This window comes from Salmo trutta, chromosome 9, assembly GCF_901001165.1.
Source record: "Salmo trutta chromosome 9, fSalTru1.1, whole genome shotgun sequence".
Classification (NCBI taxonomy): Eukaryota; Metazoa; Chordata; class Actinopteri; order Salmoniformes; family Salmonidae; genus Salmo; species Salmo trutta.
The window spans coordinates 9,989,645-10,006,708 of record NC_042965.1 but is presented as its reverse complement, the minus strand read 5'-3'; the positions used below and the strand labels follow the sequence as shown (position 1 = coordinate 10,006,708).

The 17,064-nt window shown below is 43.5% G+C and overlaps 2 protein-coding genes across 3 annotated transcripts in view; both read right to left on the bottom strand.

The window, feature by feature from the left end:
* Window positions 1-327: 327 nt before the first annotated feature.
* Window positions 328-4,375, bottom strand: LOC115199838 (hibernation-specific plasma protein HP-55). The gene is made up of 5 exons (XM_029762333.1): window positions 4,224-4,375; window positions 2,774-3,502; window positions 2,211-2,478; window positions 1,940-2,087; window positions 328-1,695 (listed from the first exon to the last, which is right to left on the bottom strand). Exons 2-5 carry the CDS (start codon window positions 3,492-3,494, stop codon window positions 1,498-1,500), a joined length of 1,335 nt encoding a protein of 444 aa, XP_029618193.1. The 5' UTR covers window positions 3,495-3,502; window positions 4,224-4,375; the 3' UTR covers window positions 328-1,497.
* Window positions 4,376-6,942: 2,567 nt separating this feature from the next.
* nmrk1 (nicotinamide riboside kinase 1) overlaps window positions 6,943-17,064 on the bottom strand; it is a 37,342-nt gene continuing 27,220 nt past the window's right edge. For both annotated transcript variants that reach the window (XM_029762335.1, XM_029762336.1), the window contains exons 3-9: window positions 12,037-12,127; window positions 8,365-8,413; window positions 7,982-8,141; window positions 7,774-7,845; window positions 7,528-7,634; window positions 7,273-7,356; window positions 6,943-7,087 (exon numbers count right to left, since the gene is read on the bottom strand). In XM_029762335.1, the coding sequence (XP_029618195.1) occupies window positions 7,077-7,087; window positions 7,273-7,356; window positions 7,528-7,634; window positions 7,774-7,845; window positions 7,982-8,141; window positions 8,365-8,413; window positions 12,037-12,127 (574 nt within the window). In that variant the 3' untranslated portion in view covers window positions 6,943-7,076. The remainder of the gene's footprint in view (window positions 7,088-7,272; window positions 7,357-7,527; window positions 7,635-7,773; window positions 7,846-7,981; window positions 8,142-8,364; window positions 8,414-12,036; window positions 12,128-17,064) is intronic.

The window sequence follows — 17,064 nt, the reverse complement described above, 5'->3', positions numbered from 1 at the left end:
CCACCCATCCTTGTGTTTTCACCAGTTAGCTTTCATTGTGTTAGCCAAGGCCAGTGTGCATCCTTGTTGATCTACCACACACACACACACACTTTGGTTGAAGCAAGTTGCCAGACCACTAAGTGCCTTAGCCCATCCATACTACATATGCTATGCGGTGCTGTTCCGTGCCTGTGTATATTCAGCGTTATTAAACCACCTCGACTGGAATCCTACCTGTCTGTCATCTGTGCCCTTACCAGCACACTGGAGCGAACACATGAAGTAAAACATAACCTAAAGAATATACAGTCCACCAAGTCCTCACTTACATTGTGGTTCTTCGAGCCGGATAAAAGGTGTTTATTCCCGGGCTCAAGATGCATTGAGTTACCGGTGAAGCCTGGACCTGGTCTGATCATCCAAGTTAAAGTAGCACAGCACAGTATGCACATGGGCAAGAAGACGACCTTCAGCCTCACGTGGAGGGAGCTGCCAAGATGACACCCCTTATTCAATTCATTCTTAATTTCCAAGCTGTTGGCTGTAGGCTACGTCCATTTTCATCACACTAACACAATACTTGTGAGATTCGAACCCTTGCCACAATCTGTGACAATTACATGGACTAGGCACTTTACATAGAGAGCAATTTGTACAGTCAGTCAAATACATGTGAAAGTTTCCTGGATGATCAGAATGTGCTGTTGGACTCAGGAAGCTTCCATGAATGTTCAGGAAGCTTCCATGAACAAGTGTTGGAACACGTCCAACTATGTCAACGATTTAAATTTGCTGATACAGAACTTGTTCCAGGATATAATCACTGCCACCTGTTGAGGTTAGCATAGGGCTAACATTTGCCATTTTATCTGAATGGGACCAGCTTCAATTTAGCGTTCTGTCACGTGCAAGGAAATGAACGATTTGAACCGGCTGATAAACCGTTTCTCCAGCTCAAAATGTGTACATTTAAATGGTTGCTTATGTTCGCAAATATGGCCCAACAGTACTCACAGAATGTCTTCAAAACAATACAACATCAGTGTGTCCTCAGTACCTCCAGTCTGGTGTCAATCACTATCAACAGATATGAGAATAATCCAGAACATTCAGCATCAAGTCTAGTGACCATCAACTGCACCTTGAGTGTCACAAATAGAGCAATTATGTATATTACAGAAACTCCAAATATGCTAAACATTGTGTTGATCACTTAACTAAATATGAACTTTGGTCATCTTAAATTTCCCCATTACAGTAAAGATAAAAGGAAAGACTGGCAGCAAATGGTGATATGCATTTAGTAGCTGTAAAAATATCCACCAAAGTGAATACAGAGGATTTACACGCTTGTTAGTTTCAGCTTCCCAGGCTAGATTGAGCCAGAGAAGTTTGGATGGGTTTTGTAACAGCAGCACAGGCAAAGCATGCGCTTACGCTTCAAATTGCGATTATAGACCACAGCTTTTATAGAGCACATGTTTTCTAAAACACTGGTTTTACATAGCACTGGTTTTATTTGTTGGCTGGGTTGATGATCTTGCCCATGAAGAGAATACTCTTGGTCTCCCGGTCCATGACAATGACCATGAACGGACGGTCAAACTTCAACACAGGGGTGCGTCGGAAGGAGAGGGGCATGAGGACCACACCTGTAGCAGCTGCTGCAGTCGCTCCAGCCTCATCCACATCCAAGGAGGCTTGGTGCGCCACCTGAAAACAACCACACAATGCAGCCTGATGTACAGTAGATAGGCCTAGTTCACATGGTTCACATACAATATGTTCTAGGGCAGTGGTTCTCTTGGGACCCCTGGGGAGCCACAGAGAGCTTTCAGAGGCTCCCTGAAAAAGCGAATGAATTGAAAGTAACGGCAATATTGAGGCCAAAATGTATCATATTTCATGGAAGAATTGATTGACAGGTGTTAAAACACAGAGTGAAAATGTTCCATACCTCTGAAACAGCCACCTTCAGATCCTCTGATATTCCACTGAAGTCAGCTCTATTACTGAATATGTCCAGCATTCCCATTCCACTCAGGACATCCTTGAGGGAGTATGTTGTGGTGATAGACATCTTGGGAACATGCACCTGGTATTCGCTAAAGACAAAATTGGACAGGAAGAAGATTTTACTTGCAATGCTTGTGATATGTGGTTGCTTCACCCACCCAACGTTCATTAGTTCTATGAGAGTGATGCGTCCTGATTGAGACCGGTCATACCTGGCCTTCATCCACCTGTGCCACTTGGTGATGTGGTTCTGACCTATGACCTCCTCCAGCCTAGCGAGTCCCTTCTCTGGTAGCGCCAGCATCATTGACACTGACTCGTTGTAGTGGAGCTGCAGGACACTGGTGGAGATCTCCTGGTCGTAGTAGACGGAGAATCTCTTCTTCACGCTCATCATCTGGACCGGAACAGTGGTGTTGTCATCCACATGGAATGTGTCCTCCTTTGTGTCTTTAGAGTCAAATGGAATCTCCCATTTTCCTTCAGAATTAGAAAATCGTAAAATATTATGATGATGATTAAAGGTTACCAGACTAAAAGCGGTAAATCTGAGGCAAAAAAAATCAAATCTGAGGGAGACCTGGCAAGACTCAGCAGGAAATACAGACAAAAAGTACAGTGTCATCATTAATACCAACACCCAGAGACAAAAATACATATTGGCAGAGTTAGGAGGAATTACATGTGTCCACAAGGTCTGCATCAATCAAATACCTGAACTCTTATTACATTTTTGGCTTGTTTTTTTGTCTTATAGTTTGCAAAATCCTCTTACCTTTGAAGTATATGTAGCTGAGGAGATACATGACAGTGGTTGGGTCCAGATCTTTCACTAACTTGTCTATCTTGCCTCGAGTCTTTTCCCCCACGTATTTATTGATCGTTTCGATGGCATCGGCCGTGTTGGTGAAGTCGACAGTGAAACCCTCTGAGAGGTAGAAGCGCTTCATGTCCTTGAGGAACTCAGGGTGTGGTTTGAAGGTGTTGTGCAGGAAAAGTGCACTTCCTATGGACAGGTCCACTCCGTTCTTCTGGTTGAGCTGTGTGAGTATGGTCTGGAAGGCCTGGTCCACCTGTTCTTGTGTCAGTAGGCTGCTGTTGAAGCCCAGACCAGTGAAGAGCTGCTGGTGGGTCTGACCCCTGGCCCCCACGGAAAGAGCAGCCAGGGCCAGGGACACACTCAGTGGGGAGAAGAACACATTTTTGCCCTGGTTGTCAGGCTGAACCACCAGCTGCTTGTACAGGCTGAAGGCAAACCCCCCGTTACCTTGTATCACTGGTTTGGTGCCATTGTCACCGGGCTCAGGGTCATGATGCCCGTGGTTGTGGTCTCGCCTGTGTTCGTGGTCTCGCCTGTGCCCGTGGTCGTTATCGCGCCCGTGATCATGGTCAAGCCCCTGACCATGGTGGTGGTCACCTCCGTGACCTTTATGACCTTTGACCTCTCCTGGGCAGAGCACTGCCATGACGATCCACAAACACAAGGCTGTCCTCATCTTGGTAACTATCACAAAGTTCAAAAACGTAGCATTACTCAATCAATTTTGTTTCGATTACGCAATAGTCACCACATTTAAAAGGTAGATTCAGCGATATGACAGATGCACTAAAAAAGTGTAAGAAAGGTGTAATAACTAGTGGGTGGTAAATTACTGTTTAGAAATACATGATAGTTCAATTACCAGAGAAAAATTATACTTCCACACAGATCGCATCAAAATATTTCTTTAAGCATAAGCTTCACATAGACACCACACATTATTAACAGTCACACTATTACATCACTCTGTGCCCCTGAGGTGGACTAGTAAACATGGCAGGGTCTAGAACGTTCCAGTGGAGACAAAGTCTTCATGGAATCAAAGAACACTGTACATCTCAAACCTGCCATTGAACTAAACTGTGTTTTTATCTTCCCACATCAGTATTCAAATTCTGTTATGTTTTTATTCTGTGGTCTCCAGCACTGGTCCAATAGAGACTAGCTTTTCAAACTCTTGTAATTTAATGTTTCCTGGAAAATATTTGTCTCGTTTTTATTCATTTTGGAAATCAGACATTTTTACTCCTAGTCAAGGTAAATAATACCTTTAGTTTATCAATTAGTGGGCCTCACACCAGACAAATCCAGTGAACTATGTTTGGAGATAACCATTACAGTGCTATAGAGCCAGTGACCAGTAAAAGTCTCACAGTGTAGAGATAGATAGCAGTACAGTACTCACCCCTATAGACAGCAGCTATGGGCTCTTTGTACCAAAATCTGTCTATATACTGAGGATCGGGTGGTGTCCTTCATTTGGGATTGTCAGTGGTTGAACTTTGACATGTTTGTTTGGTACTGGCATGCCCCCATATTTGAACAGTGTAATGATTGCCTGCATAGGAGGAGTGCTGACCACAACATTGTTAATTTAGAATTGGCACAGGACACAAAAACTTCAAAACACATTTATATTGTAAATGCAACTACGGACATTGGACATCATCAATAATTAGTTGGATGATAACACAGTAAATTATAGCTATTGTGCAATATTGCTCTGTTGTAGGCTCTATGTTGTTTGTTTCATTTAGTTATTTTATACAGTGGGGGAAAAAAGTATTTGATCCCCTGCTGATTTTGTACATTTGCCCACTGACAAAGAAATGATCAGTCTATAATTTTAATGGTAGGTTTATTTGAACAGTGAGAGACAGAATAACAACAACAAAAAATCCAGAAAAACGCATGTCAAAAATTTTAGAAAATGATTTGCATTTTAATGAGGGAAATAAGTATTTGACCCCTCTGCAAAACATGACTTAGTACTTGGTGGCAAAACCCTTGTTGGCAATCACAGAGGTCAGACGTTTCTTGTAGTTGGCCACCAGGTTTGCACACATCTCAGGAGGGATTTTGTCCCACTCCTCTTTGCAGATCTTCTCCAAGTCATTAAGGTTTTGAGGCTAACATTTGGCAACTCGAACCTTAGCTCCCTCCACAGATTTTCTATAGGATTAAGGTCTGGAGACTGGCTAGGCCACTCCAGGACCTTAATGTGCTTCTTCTTGAGCCACTCCTTTGTTGCCTTGGCTGTGTGTTTTGGGTCATTGTCATGATGGAATATCCATCCATGACCCATTTTCAATGCCCTTGCTGAGGGAAGGAGGTTCTCACCCAAGATTTGACAGTACATGGCCCCGTCAAATGATGCGGTGAAGTTGTCCTGTCCCCTTAGCAGAAAAACACCCCCAAAGCATAATGTTTCCACCTCCATGTTTGACGGGGGAGATGGTGTTCTTGGGGTCATAGGCAGCATTCCTCCTCCTCCAAACACGGCGAGTTGAGTTGATGCCAAAGAGCTCTATTTTGGTCTCATCTGACCACAACACTTTCACCAGTTGTCCTCTGAATCATTCAGATGTTCATTGGCAAACTTCAGACGGGCATGTATATGTATTCTTGAGCAGGGGGACCTTGCGGGCGCTGCAGGATTTCAGTCCTTCGCGGCATAGTGTGTTATCAATTGTTTTCTTGGTGACTATGGTCCCAGCTGCCTTGAAATCATTGACAAGATCCTCCCGTGTAGTTCTGGGCTGATTCCTCACCGTTCTCATGATCATTGCAACCCCATGAGGTGAGATCTTGCATGGAGCCCCAGGCAAAGGGATACTGACAGTTCTTTTGTGTTTCTTCCATTTGCGAATAATCGCACCAAATGTTGTCACCTTCTCACCAAGCTGCTTGGCGATGGTCTTGTAGCCCATTCCAGCCTAGTGTAGGTCTACAATCTTGTCCCTGACATCCTTGTAGAGCTCTTTGGTCTTGGCCATGGTGGAGAGTTTGGAATCTGATTGATTGATTTCTTCTGTGGACAGATGTCTTTTTTACAGGTAACAAGCTGCGGTTAGGAGCACTCCCTTTAAGAGTGTGCTCCTAATCTCAGCTCGTTACCTGTATAAAAGACACCTGGGAGCCAGAAATCTTTCTGATTGAGAGGGGGTCAAATACTAATTTCCCTCATTAAAATGCAAATCAATTTCTAACATTTTTGACATGCGTTTTTCTGGATATGTTTGTTGTTATTCTGTCTCTCACTGTTCAAATAAACCTACCATTAAAATTATAGACTGATCCTTTCTTTATCAGTGGGCAAACGTACAAAATCAGCAGGGGATCAAATACTTTTTCCCCCACTGTATATATATGGTGGTCCTCTGTGGCTCAATTGGTAGAGCATGGCGTTTGTAACGCCAGGATAATGGGTTTGATTCCTGGGACCACCCATACAAAAAACATCTATGCGTGACTGTAAGTTGTTTGGGTAAAAGCGTTTGCCAAATGGCATATTATTATTATTATTTATACCCATGTCTGGTACATTATACTGTTTAACAATGCAATAGTGAGCTGCTACTTCATTGGCATGCTAAGAGCCAAACCACACTTCAGCAACCTTTTAATCAATTAATTTCCTGCCATGGCACTACTCAGGAACATATATCATAGTGTCCATAATATTTTAACACTGCAGTATAACAGAGAAATATACAGTATTTTTTTTATTTTACTTTTATTTGACTAGGCAAGTCAGTTGAGAACAAATTCTTATTTTCAATGAAGGCCTAGGAACAGTGGGTTAACTGCCTTGATCAGGGGCAAAACAACAGATTTTCTTTACCTTGTCAGCTCGGGAATTTGATCTTGCAACCTCTCGGTTACTAGTCTAACGCTCTAACCACTAGGCTACCTGCATCACATATTAACTTTAGTCAAGAGTCTGCACTGCTTCTAGACTTTGCACTCCTTAACTATGTACATAACCATTATAGATTGAACAAAACAAATGTACTGTAGATTGCAAAAATACTTTCTAAGTTAAAAAACTATGTAAACAAGATTTACCTCACTGGAGTAAAAGTAACATGGATTTAACATTAAATGTTGTTCTGCACTGTGTGTGTGTGTGTGTGTGTGTGTCCTGTCTTTCTCTTGTGGCTGTAAACATTAGTCTAAGTTTCAACACATCAGTTTCTGAACACATTGTCTCTTTTACTCTTCCAGATTCCAGCAACCGTTTGAGAAATCAAACTGCTTAGTCTTTCCCTGGGAAAACAAGACAACAAAATAAAGTAAGATTTTGGAACATTAGAATACTGAGTGCCCTTCCCTCTCGTTCAGTTCCCATTGGCCCAATCATTCTGGTGTCTAATCACAAATCAGGCTCCTCAAAAAAACAGTTTCATTTTGAGTAGGTAAGTAACTTCATTTTTTTGTAGGAGCAAACTTACCCATGAGACTCTGTATTTCCATGGTTACATCCCCATACACATAATCCAGCAAGTCCTCCTTTGACTTCAATCCATCCAAAAAGACTGGAAACAAAGCATGAGTGACAAAGAAACAAACCTTATGGTAGCATCAGAAAGAATGAACTAAGGCAATAGCATGTTAACAGCAATGGAGTGAGGAGGAACATCCACAACGACGATCAGAAACATACCTGGCAAAGAATGATCTTTATATCTACTAAATGAAAAACTCACCAATATCCGATACCATGTCTTCCATCTCTTGCCGGTTTTTCAGGTACCTTGGCCACACATATCCGTCAAAGTACCCTGGCATGTCAGGGGGTGTATACACCCTCGAGCTGTCAATCACAGGAAAGGTGGGCCAAAAGGCTTGTTCTTTTCATCAGCCACAGGTTATACAGTGGCCTATCTGAACATACCATAATTATATCCAAGCATTGCAATTATATCGGAGTTAAAAAAAACTATTAGGCCCACCCTCTCCTCTCTTTGCAGACGTCATAAGGAATTTCAAGGAAGTATCTCTTGTCCATTAATTCGTTCAAGGGCCTGCCAATCAAAACATGAAACAAAAAGCCAGACAAATAATTATTCTCATCATGCAGACAACAGACAAAGGGCATACCGAGAGAGGGAGAAGGAGAGAGAGACACATAGGAGGAAAGATCCATTTTCTCTTAGTTACCCGTAGTTGAAGATCAAGAAGCCCTCGACGATGAGCACAAACACCTCCTCTCCTACAGAGCATTGTGTTCTCAGACTTTGAGATGCTAGGAATGAGCCGGGGTCCTTCCGCCATGATTCAATCTTGCTCATCATTCTGTCCATGTGGAGCGCATCAAGCACTACAAATGTATCAGACAGTCAAGTTAAAAGTGTTGAGTTCCAAATGAACAATAGCTTTTACTGACTCATTACTTATTTGTAAATGTAAACTTTGGTAATAGGTCACATTGTTTACATTTACAAATAAGTAGTAACTCGGTAAACTTACACTCAATGAGGTTAAACTTTTTTGATCTTCTGAAATGTATCTTCTTGCTGATAAAATAGAAACTCTTCCCCTACCATCATACTGCTTGAACCCATTGCTGTCCACAGCTATCACAGAGTCATCCTAAAGGGAGAGAGAGAAAGAAAAATACATGACCACTGACACTGAGCCTCTTCTTCCCTATCATCCTTAAACTGACAGTCAAGAGAAGACCATGAAGAAGTTGAATTGAGGAGACAGGAGGAGGAGGGAGAGGACCATGAAGAAGTTGAATTGAGGAGACAGGAGGAGGAGGGAGAGGACCATGAAGAAGTTGAATTGAGGAGACAGGAGGAGGAGGGAGAGGACCATGAAGAAGTTGAATTGAGGAGACAGGAGGAGGAGGAGGGAGAGAACCATGAAGAAGTTGAATTGAGGAGACAGGAGGAGGAGGAGGGAGAGGGCCATGAAGAAGTTGAATTGAGGAGACAGGAGGAGGAGGGAGAGGACCATGAAGAAGTTGAATTGAGGAGACAGGAGGAGGAGGGAGAGGACCATGAAGAAGTTGAATTGAGGAGACAGGAGGAGGAGGGAGAGGACCATGAAGAAGTTGAATTGAGGAGACAGGAGGAGGAGGGAGAGGACCATGAAGAAGTTGAATTGAGGAGACAGGAGGAGGGAGAGGACCATGAAGAAGTTGAATTGAGGAGACAGGAGGAGGAGGGAGAGGACCATGAAGAAGTTGAATTGAGGAGACAGGAGGAGGAGGGAGAGGACCAGGAAGAAGTTGAATTGAGGAGACAGGAGGAGGAGGGAGAGGACCAGGAAGAAGTTGAATTGAGGAGACAGGAGGAGGAGGGAGAGGACCAGGAAGAAGTTGAATTGAGGAGACAGGAGGAGGAGGGAGAGGACCATGAAGAAGTTGAATTGAGGAGACAGGAGGAGGAGGGAGAGGACCATGAAGAAGTTGAATTGAGGAGACAGGAGGAGGGAGAGGACCATGAAGAAGTTGAATTGAGGAGACAGGAGGAGGAGGGAGAGGGCCATGAAGAAGTTGAATTGAGGAGACAGGAGGAGGAGGGAGAGGACCATGAAGAAGTTGAATTGAGGAGACAGGAGGAGGAGGGAGAGGACCATGAAGAAGTTGAATTGAGGAGACAGGAGGAGGTGGGAGAGGACCATGAAGAAGTTGAATTGAGGAGACAGGAGGAGGGAGAGGACCATGAAGAAGTTGAATTGAGGAGACAGGAGGAGGAGGGAGAGGACCATGAAGAAGTTGAATTGAGGAGACAGGAGGAGGGAGAGGACCATGAAGAAGTTGAATTGAGGAGACAGGAGGAGGGAGAGGACCAGGAAGAAGTTGAATTGAGGAGACAGGAGGAGGAGGGAGAGGACCAGGAAGAAGTTGAATTGAGGAGACAGGAGGAGGAGGGAGAGGACCAGGAAGAAGTTGAATTGAGGAGACAGGAGGAGGAGGGAGAGGACCAGGAAGAAGTTGAATTGAGGAGACAGGAGGAGGAGGGAGAGGACCAGGAAGAAGTTGAATTGAGGAGACAGGAGGAGGAGGGAGAGGACCATGAAGAAGTTGAATTGAGGAGACAGGAGGAGGAGGGAGAGGACCATGAAGAAGTTGAATTGAGGAGACAGGAGGAGGGAGAGGACCATGAAGAAGTTGAATTGAGGAGACAGGAGGAGGAGGGAGAGGACCATGAAGAAGTTGAATTGAGGAGACAGGAGGAGGGAGAGGACCATGAAGAAGTTGAATTGAGGAGACAGGAGGAGGGAGAGGACCATGAAGAAGTTGAATTGAGGAGACAGGAGGAGGAGGGAGAGGACCATGAAGAAGTTGAATTGAGGAGACAGGAGGAGGAGGGAGAGGACCATGAAGAAGTTGAATTGAGGAGACAGGAGGAGGAGGGAGAGGACCATGAATAAGTTGAATTGAGGAGACAGGAGGAGGAGGGAGAGGACCATGAAGAAGTTGAATTGAGGAGACAGGAGGAGGAGGAGGAGGGAGAGGACCATGAAGAAGTTGAATTGAGGAGACAGGAGGAGGAGGGAGAGGACCATGAAGAAGTTGAATTGAGGAGACAGGAGGAGGAGGGAGAGGGCCATGAAGAAGTTGAATTGAGGAGACAGGAGGAGGAGGGAGAGGACCATGAAGAAGTTGAATTGAGGAGACAGGAGGAGGAGGGAGAGGACCATGAAGAAGTTGAATTGAGGAGACAGGAGGAGGTGGGAGAGGACCATGAAGAAGTTGAATTGAGGAGACAGGAGGAGGGAGAGGACCATGAAGAAGTTGAATTGAGGAGACAGGAGGAGGAGGGAGAGGACCATGAAGAAGTTGAATTGAGGAGACAGGAGGAGGGAGAGGACCATGAAGAAGTTGAATTGAGGAGACAGGAGGAGGGAGAGGACCAGGAAGAAGTTGAATTGAGGAGACAGGAGGAGGAGGGAGAGGACCAGGAAGAAGTTGAATTGAGGAGACAGGAGGAGGAGGGAGAGGACCAGGAAGAAGTTGAATTGAGGAGACAGGAGGAGGAGGGAGAGGACCAGGAAGAAGTTGAATTGAGGAGACAGGAGGAGGAGGGAGAGGACCAGGAAGAAGTTGAATTGAGGAGACAGGAGGAGGAGGGAGAGGGCCATGAAGAAGTTGAATTGAGGAGACAGGAGGAGGAGGGAGAGGACCATGAAGAAGTTGAATTGAGGAGACAGGAGGAGGAGGGAGAGGACCATGAAGAAGTTGAATTGAGGAGACAGGAGGAGGAGGGAGAGGACCATGAAGAAGTTGAATTGAGGAGACAGGAGGAGGAGGGAGAGGACCATGAAGAAGTTGAATTGAGGAGACAGGAGGAGGAGGGAGAGGGCCATGAAGAAGTTGAATTGAGGACCATGAAGAAGTTGAATTGAGGAGACAGGAGGAGGGAGAGAACCAGGAAGAAGTTGAATTGAGGAGACAGGAGGAGGAGGGAGAGGACCATGAAGAAGTTGAATTGAGGAGACAGGAGGAGGAGGGAGAGGACCATGAAGAAGTTGAATTGAGGAGACAGGAGGAGGTGGGAGAGGACCATGAAGAAGTTGAATTGAGGAGACAGGAGGAGGAGGGAGAGGGCCATGAAGAAGTTGAATTGAGGAGACAGGAGGAGGAGGAGGGAGAGGACCATGAAGAAGTTGAATTGAGGAGACAGGAGGAGGGAGAGGACCATGAAGAAGTTGAATTGAGGAGACAGGAGGAGGAGGAGGGAGAGGACCATGAAGAAGTTGAATTGAGGAGACAGGAGGAGGAGGGAGAGGGCCATGAAGAAGTTGAATTGAGGAGACAGGAGGAGGAGGAGGGAGAGGACCATGAAGAAGTTGAATTGAGGAGACAGGAGGAGGAGGGAGAGGACCATGAAGAAGTTGAATTGAGGAGACAGGAGGAGGAGGGAGAGGACCATGAAGAAGTTGAATTGAGGAGACAGGAGGAGGAGGAGGGAGAGGACCATGAAGAAGTTGAATTGAGGAGACAGGAGGAGGAGGAGGGAGAGGACCAGGAAGAAGTTGAATTGAGGAGACAGGAGGAGGAGGAGGGAGAGGACCATGAAGAAGTTGAATTGAGGAGACAGGAGGAGGAGGAGGGAGAGGGCCATGAAGAAGTTGAATTGAGGAGACAGGAGGAGGAGGAGGGAGAGGACCATGAAGAAGTTGAATTGAGGAGACAGGAGGAGGAGGAGGGAGAGGACCATGAAGAAGTTGAATTGAGGAGACAGGAGGAGGAGGGAGAGGACCTTGAAGAAAGCATCCTGTGCTATGATGCAGCTGTTGGGGATCCGCAGGTGCAGACTACTGGACATGGTCGACTTCCCCCCATTGGTCATCCTGGAGACAAGGCAAGATTCACAATGACTGAAATCTTAAAATCAGGTGAAGATTTGAGATTCCAGCCTAACATACCAAGCGCAGGTTTCTCGGACACAGATTAAGCCATTGGCATTCAGTTGGGTTTGTATACTAGGACTAGGTTTAATCTGTGTCAGACATACTCCAATTACTTTGAGTGGAGTGATGAGGTGTCGCGCCACAGGACCAACCTTTGGTGTGCAATGTGCATTGCTGAAATGTCCACCTGATTTGGCCATGGTTATGCTAATAGGGTTTCCTTGGAACAAATCAATGCATATAAGCCATGGTAATTGTTTAGTTAAATTATTGTCAAAAGGCTATCTTCTGTACATTTGTAACTGTCATGACGTTGGCCTGTGGGTAAGGTTTATGACCCCCCATAAATACCTTTCTCCCTTCCCCTCTCTCTCTGACCCTACTGAAGGACTATCGAATAGCCTTGTTAAACATAGAGAGTCTGGGAACATCAAACAAGTGGGGGAAAGGAACCATATTTCGGTAATAGAACCAGTTGGAAATATGCGTTGGAACTTAATGAGTATGATGTCAGTTCGGTTGTCATCTGAGACATTATGACTGATGACAGGACGACATAAACTGTACCTGGGAAAGTCTACACATTCTAGTTATCAGATTCACATGGAATTGTTGTGCAATTTAAATGTTTGATATTGAAACTGTTTGTTAGAAGATTAAATGTAATTTTAGCTTCCAAAGGAGAGAATTGGGTTTTCATAAGGAAAGAGCCCTACTCAATCAGTGGCCCGCCCCTGTGAAAAGACATGGGTTATAAACGATGAAACACACCCTCCTCCCCTCTCCACTATATAAGCCTTTGACGAAATGTAACCAGCCGGTTCCGGGTACGTGAGGTCTGCAGCCTCTGCGTTAAAAGGACTCACATGTCAAGTACAGAACTAAGCCAACCTCGGCGTGCGCTTTGGTTGCGAATGGTATGAACTTTGAACTCTTATTCACTACAGAAGTGATACTTCCTAGCCGTTGAGTTAGCAGCGGCCGCTGTAAACGTGGGCTAGGAAAGGACGGACGACGGATCCAGTCTAACACACAATGAAGATACTACAACGTATCCAATTTACCATCAGTGACATTCTTCCGAGGACAGGAAGATCTCTGTTGGCCAACCCGGCCAGCATCTACGACCAACCTACCGAAGCGCAGCTCAGAGTAAATATTTATTGCATTTTCCTTTTCCAAATGGGCGGTAATTTAGAATGCATAAGATACTGTATTTACGATAGGAATAAAGAGAAGCTGTGCTAAGTCTTCCCGCTCTTTCATTCAAGCCCAACCCCCTCTCTTTGTGTAACAAGCCTCATACAGTTTCCGTCCACCAGGGACGTTTTCTGTATGACATAATTTGTATTCTGTGTATATGTAATTCTGTGTAATTAGTTTAGGTATTTGGTAAATAAATAATTAAACCCAATTTTGTATTGCTGATTCAACTTGTTAGCCAGGGTTCGTGAAGATAACCAACAATTTATGACGTTTGGAATGAGACTGACGAGGTAAAGAATACGTCATTAAATCAAAAGACTCAGAGATCAGATATTATGATATCTGAAAGTTATATTAGAAAAATTATAACTTTGTCATCTGAATATTTTCCTTGGTGCCCCAACCTCCTAGTTAATTACAGTTACACGATTAATTAGTTTAATCGCGTAATAATAATTACAGTTAATTATTATTATTTTTATTTGATAAACATGTCTTCCGTTTTAATGATGCCAAAGACACGACATACCATTGCCTTCAATGACTGATTATCTATCTATGGGTGTGTCACGATTGTCGTCGGTGAAGGAGGACCAAAACGCAGCAGGTACGTGTATGCTCATCTTAAATGATTATTTATTTTCAAAACAACTGAATACAAAAATAACAAAACCACTGGTACTAACGAACGAACAACAAACAGTCTGGTAAAGCCTAGGCTCAACACAGAACAATCACCCACCAATAACAACCACAAACACACCCTAATATATGGGACTCTCAATCAAAGGCAGATAGACAACACCTGCCTTCAACTGAGAGTTCCAACCCCAATCAACACAACATAGAAACACACTCACCAGACTAGACATAGAAATACATAAACATAGACTATAAACCAAAACCCCGGAAATACTCAATCAAACACCATTTAACCAAACACACCACCCTGAACCACATAAAACAAATACCCTCTGTCACGTCCTGACCAAACTACAATACTAATTAACCCTTATACTGGCCAGGACGTGACAGGGTGTTGCCATATGGCCAAAACAAAAGTGAAAAAAGTATTTATTCTAAAATTAAAGTTACATTTTTTTGAAGAAATCCAATTTAATGAACCATTCATTTCATGTAGGGGGGCCTTGAATTTGTCCTCAGGTGTGTGACATCACAATTAATGCTAATATAAAAGGTTTAATGATTCTCAAATAGACAAAAATATTTTACTCATTATTAGTTACTTCTAATCATATTCTGGAATTTTTATTTAAAAAAACAACTTCCTTGTATGAGGATAAACAAATTGTCTCCCCATTACATTTTGAGTAAGATTCACAGTAATTTGACAAAAACCTAGTTAATTAGTTTATTTGTGTATTATGATAATGTTACCTGCCTTATGCTTTACAATTATTTTTACATTATGTTCAAGACAACACCTTTTTTTCCCCTTTTATTTATTGGCCTCACCCCATAGGACATTATGTCACACCGATGGACAATATACAACAGGCAGTCAAAGGTGATGGTTTAAACATAATTAATGACACTTTCAGAAGTTTCTGACCGCTGTAAAATTCCAACTTCTAAACATCAGTAATGGATGTTCATTAAAAGGTTTTAAAAGTGTACTCATTCCAATTGAAGGGCATCGAAAGAGTCCTACATTGTTATTTTTCATCACTACCTCCCCGAGTCGGGAGTGGATCATTTTCTGGTGCCTTCCTTGGATGTGGTAGCTGTTTCTTATGCTCCCTCCCTGGAATCGAACCCTGATTCCCTGTTACACATGGTCACCATGGTATGCACAGAAAGTACCATTGAAAGTTGACAGGGCAGACATTCAAATTAGATGTCAGCGCGTCACCAGTCGAGGTTATACACTAGAGTCACCAAAAGAATCTGTGCGGTACGAGAGTACCCTGCATGGGTTTTGGGTCTGAATAAATGCACGCATCTGTGGTCAGCACTTGTTGGCATGTATTAGATCTATAATTGCTGCAGTCATCCAAGTAACGTTGGAGCAATCAAAAGGAACCATAACTAATTTAATGAGCCCTTCGCAATTTCACTGTACCGGCCGTGTGTATTAAGACTTGCATGGCTTAATCTTTTAGGCAAGACTGGCAGAATCACTCAGGTAGAATCCAACAACATTGAGGTCTACCTGGCCGAGCAGCGAGGTGCACGGGCACATCTAGCGATGGAGGAGACCGAAGCGCACCCGTGCACATGCAGTGGGAGGCCCCGACCTACCAACAGCCGAAGCTGTGGGAGTCGAGACGCCGCTTAAGAGGTGTTCTGTTGGGAGGGTTTTTGGAGTATAACCCACAATGGAGCCAATGACAATGGGTCTCTGATGCTGGTGGGTAATAGGGTGTGGGAGAATGAACATGTAAATATTGCACTCAGAACCACATAAAATGATGAAAGTTGCAACAAAAAGGTCTTCCCCCTAAAAAAACAACTAATCCCTTTGAAAACAGCCTATGTGGCATCAATATGAGACAAACATTTATTCTAGTGTCAAAATTGACTACAAAGTCTAAATATGATCATTTTAGTCATAGTCAGTCTCAACTAAAATGAGTTTGGAACCTCAGTGCATCACAATGAGTAAATTAAGATTGGGTTTGGATTACAATTATGTCAACAAATCATGCCCCCTTTTTCCAAGCTCCACGTTCAAAACGCCCCTCCACTGCTTCACTTCCCTTCATTTAATGGTGATCCATTGTTTCATCGCCCCCAACCAACACTTTCAAAGGATTATGGCCATTTGAGACTGAAAAGCCCTATACGGATTGATCTTGCAATGCATGCTTTCAGCAGGATGCACAGCCAACAACAATGGTTTGCATGCTCTGCCGAAGGACCCCATCATGCGGGGAAAGGTGGTTGGAGTTTGTTGGTCCAAAGTGGTGGTGAGTATACCGGTAGCTAGACCATAGACTGCTGGTTATGTAGCTGGTCAGAAAGTATTCACACCCCTTGACTATTTCCACATTTTATGTTACAGCCTGAATTTAAAATTGAGCTTTGTTGTCACTGGCCTACACACACACACACACACACACACACACACAATACCCCATAATGTCAAAGTCAAATAATGTTTTTCGAAATGTTTACAAAACCTGAAATTTATTGAGTCAATAAGTGTTCAACCTCTGTTATAGCAAGCCTAAATAAGATCAGGAGTAAAAATGTGCTTAACAAGTCACATGATAAGTTGCATGGACTCACTCTGGGTGCAATAATAGGGTAACATGGTTTTTGAATGACTACCTCATCTCTGTACCCTACACATACAATTATCTCTAAGGTACCCCAGTCAAGCAGTGAATTTCAAACACAGATTACACCACAAAGACCAGGGAAGTTTTCCAATACATCGCTTTAGCTATTGGTATAATATATATATACAGTTGAAGTCGGAAGTTTACATACACTTAGGTTGGAGTCATTCAAACTTGTTTTTCAACCACTCCACAAATTTCTTGTTAACAAACTGTAGTTTTTACAAGTTGGTTAGGACATCTACTTTGTGCATGATACAAGTCATTTTTCCAACAATTGTTTACAGGCAGATTATTACTGATGGCATCAAATAGATGGCTTCATGAGGAAGGAAAATTTTGTGGATATATTGAAGCAACATCTCA

What these genes read in the sequence shown, in the direction of transcription:
- LOC115199838 (XM_029762333.1), bottom strand. Translation starts at nt 3,494, where the DNA reads ATGAGGACAGCCTTGTGTTTGTGGATCGTCATGGCAGTGCTCTGCCCA. An exon ending in CACAGGTGGATGAAGGCCAG is followed by an intron (nt 2,088 to 2,210) that starts GTATGACCGGTC and finishes TTTTGTCTTTAG; the next exon opens with CGAATACCAGGTGCATGTTC. An exon ending in TGAAGGTGGCTGTTTCAGAG is followed by an intron (nt 1,696 to 1,939) that starts GTATGGAACATT and finishes GGTTGTTTTCAG; the next exon opens with GTGGCGCACCAAGCCTCCTT.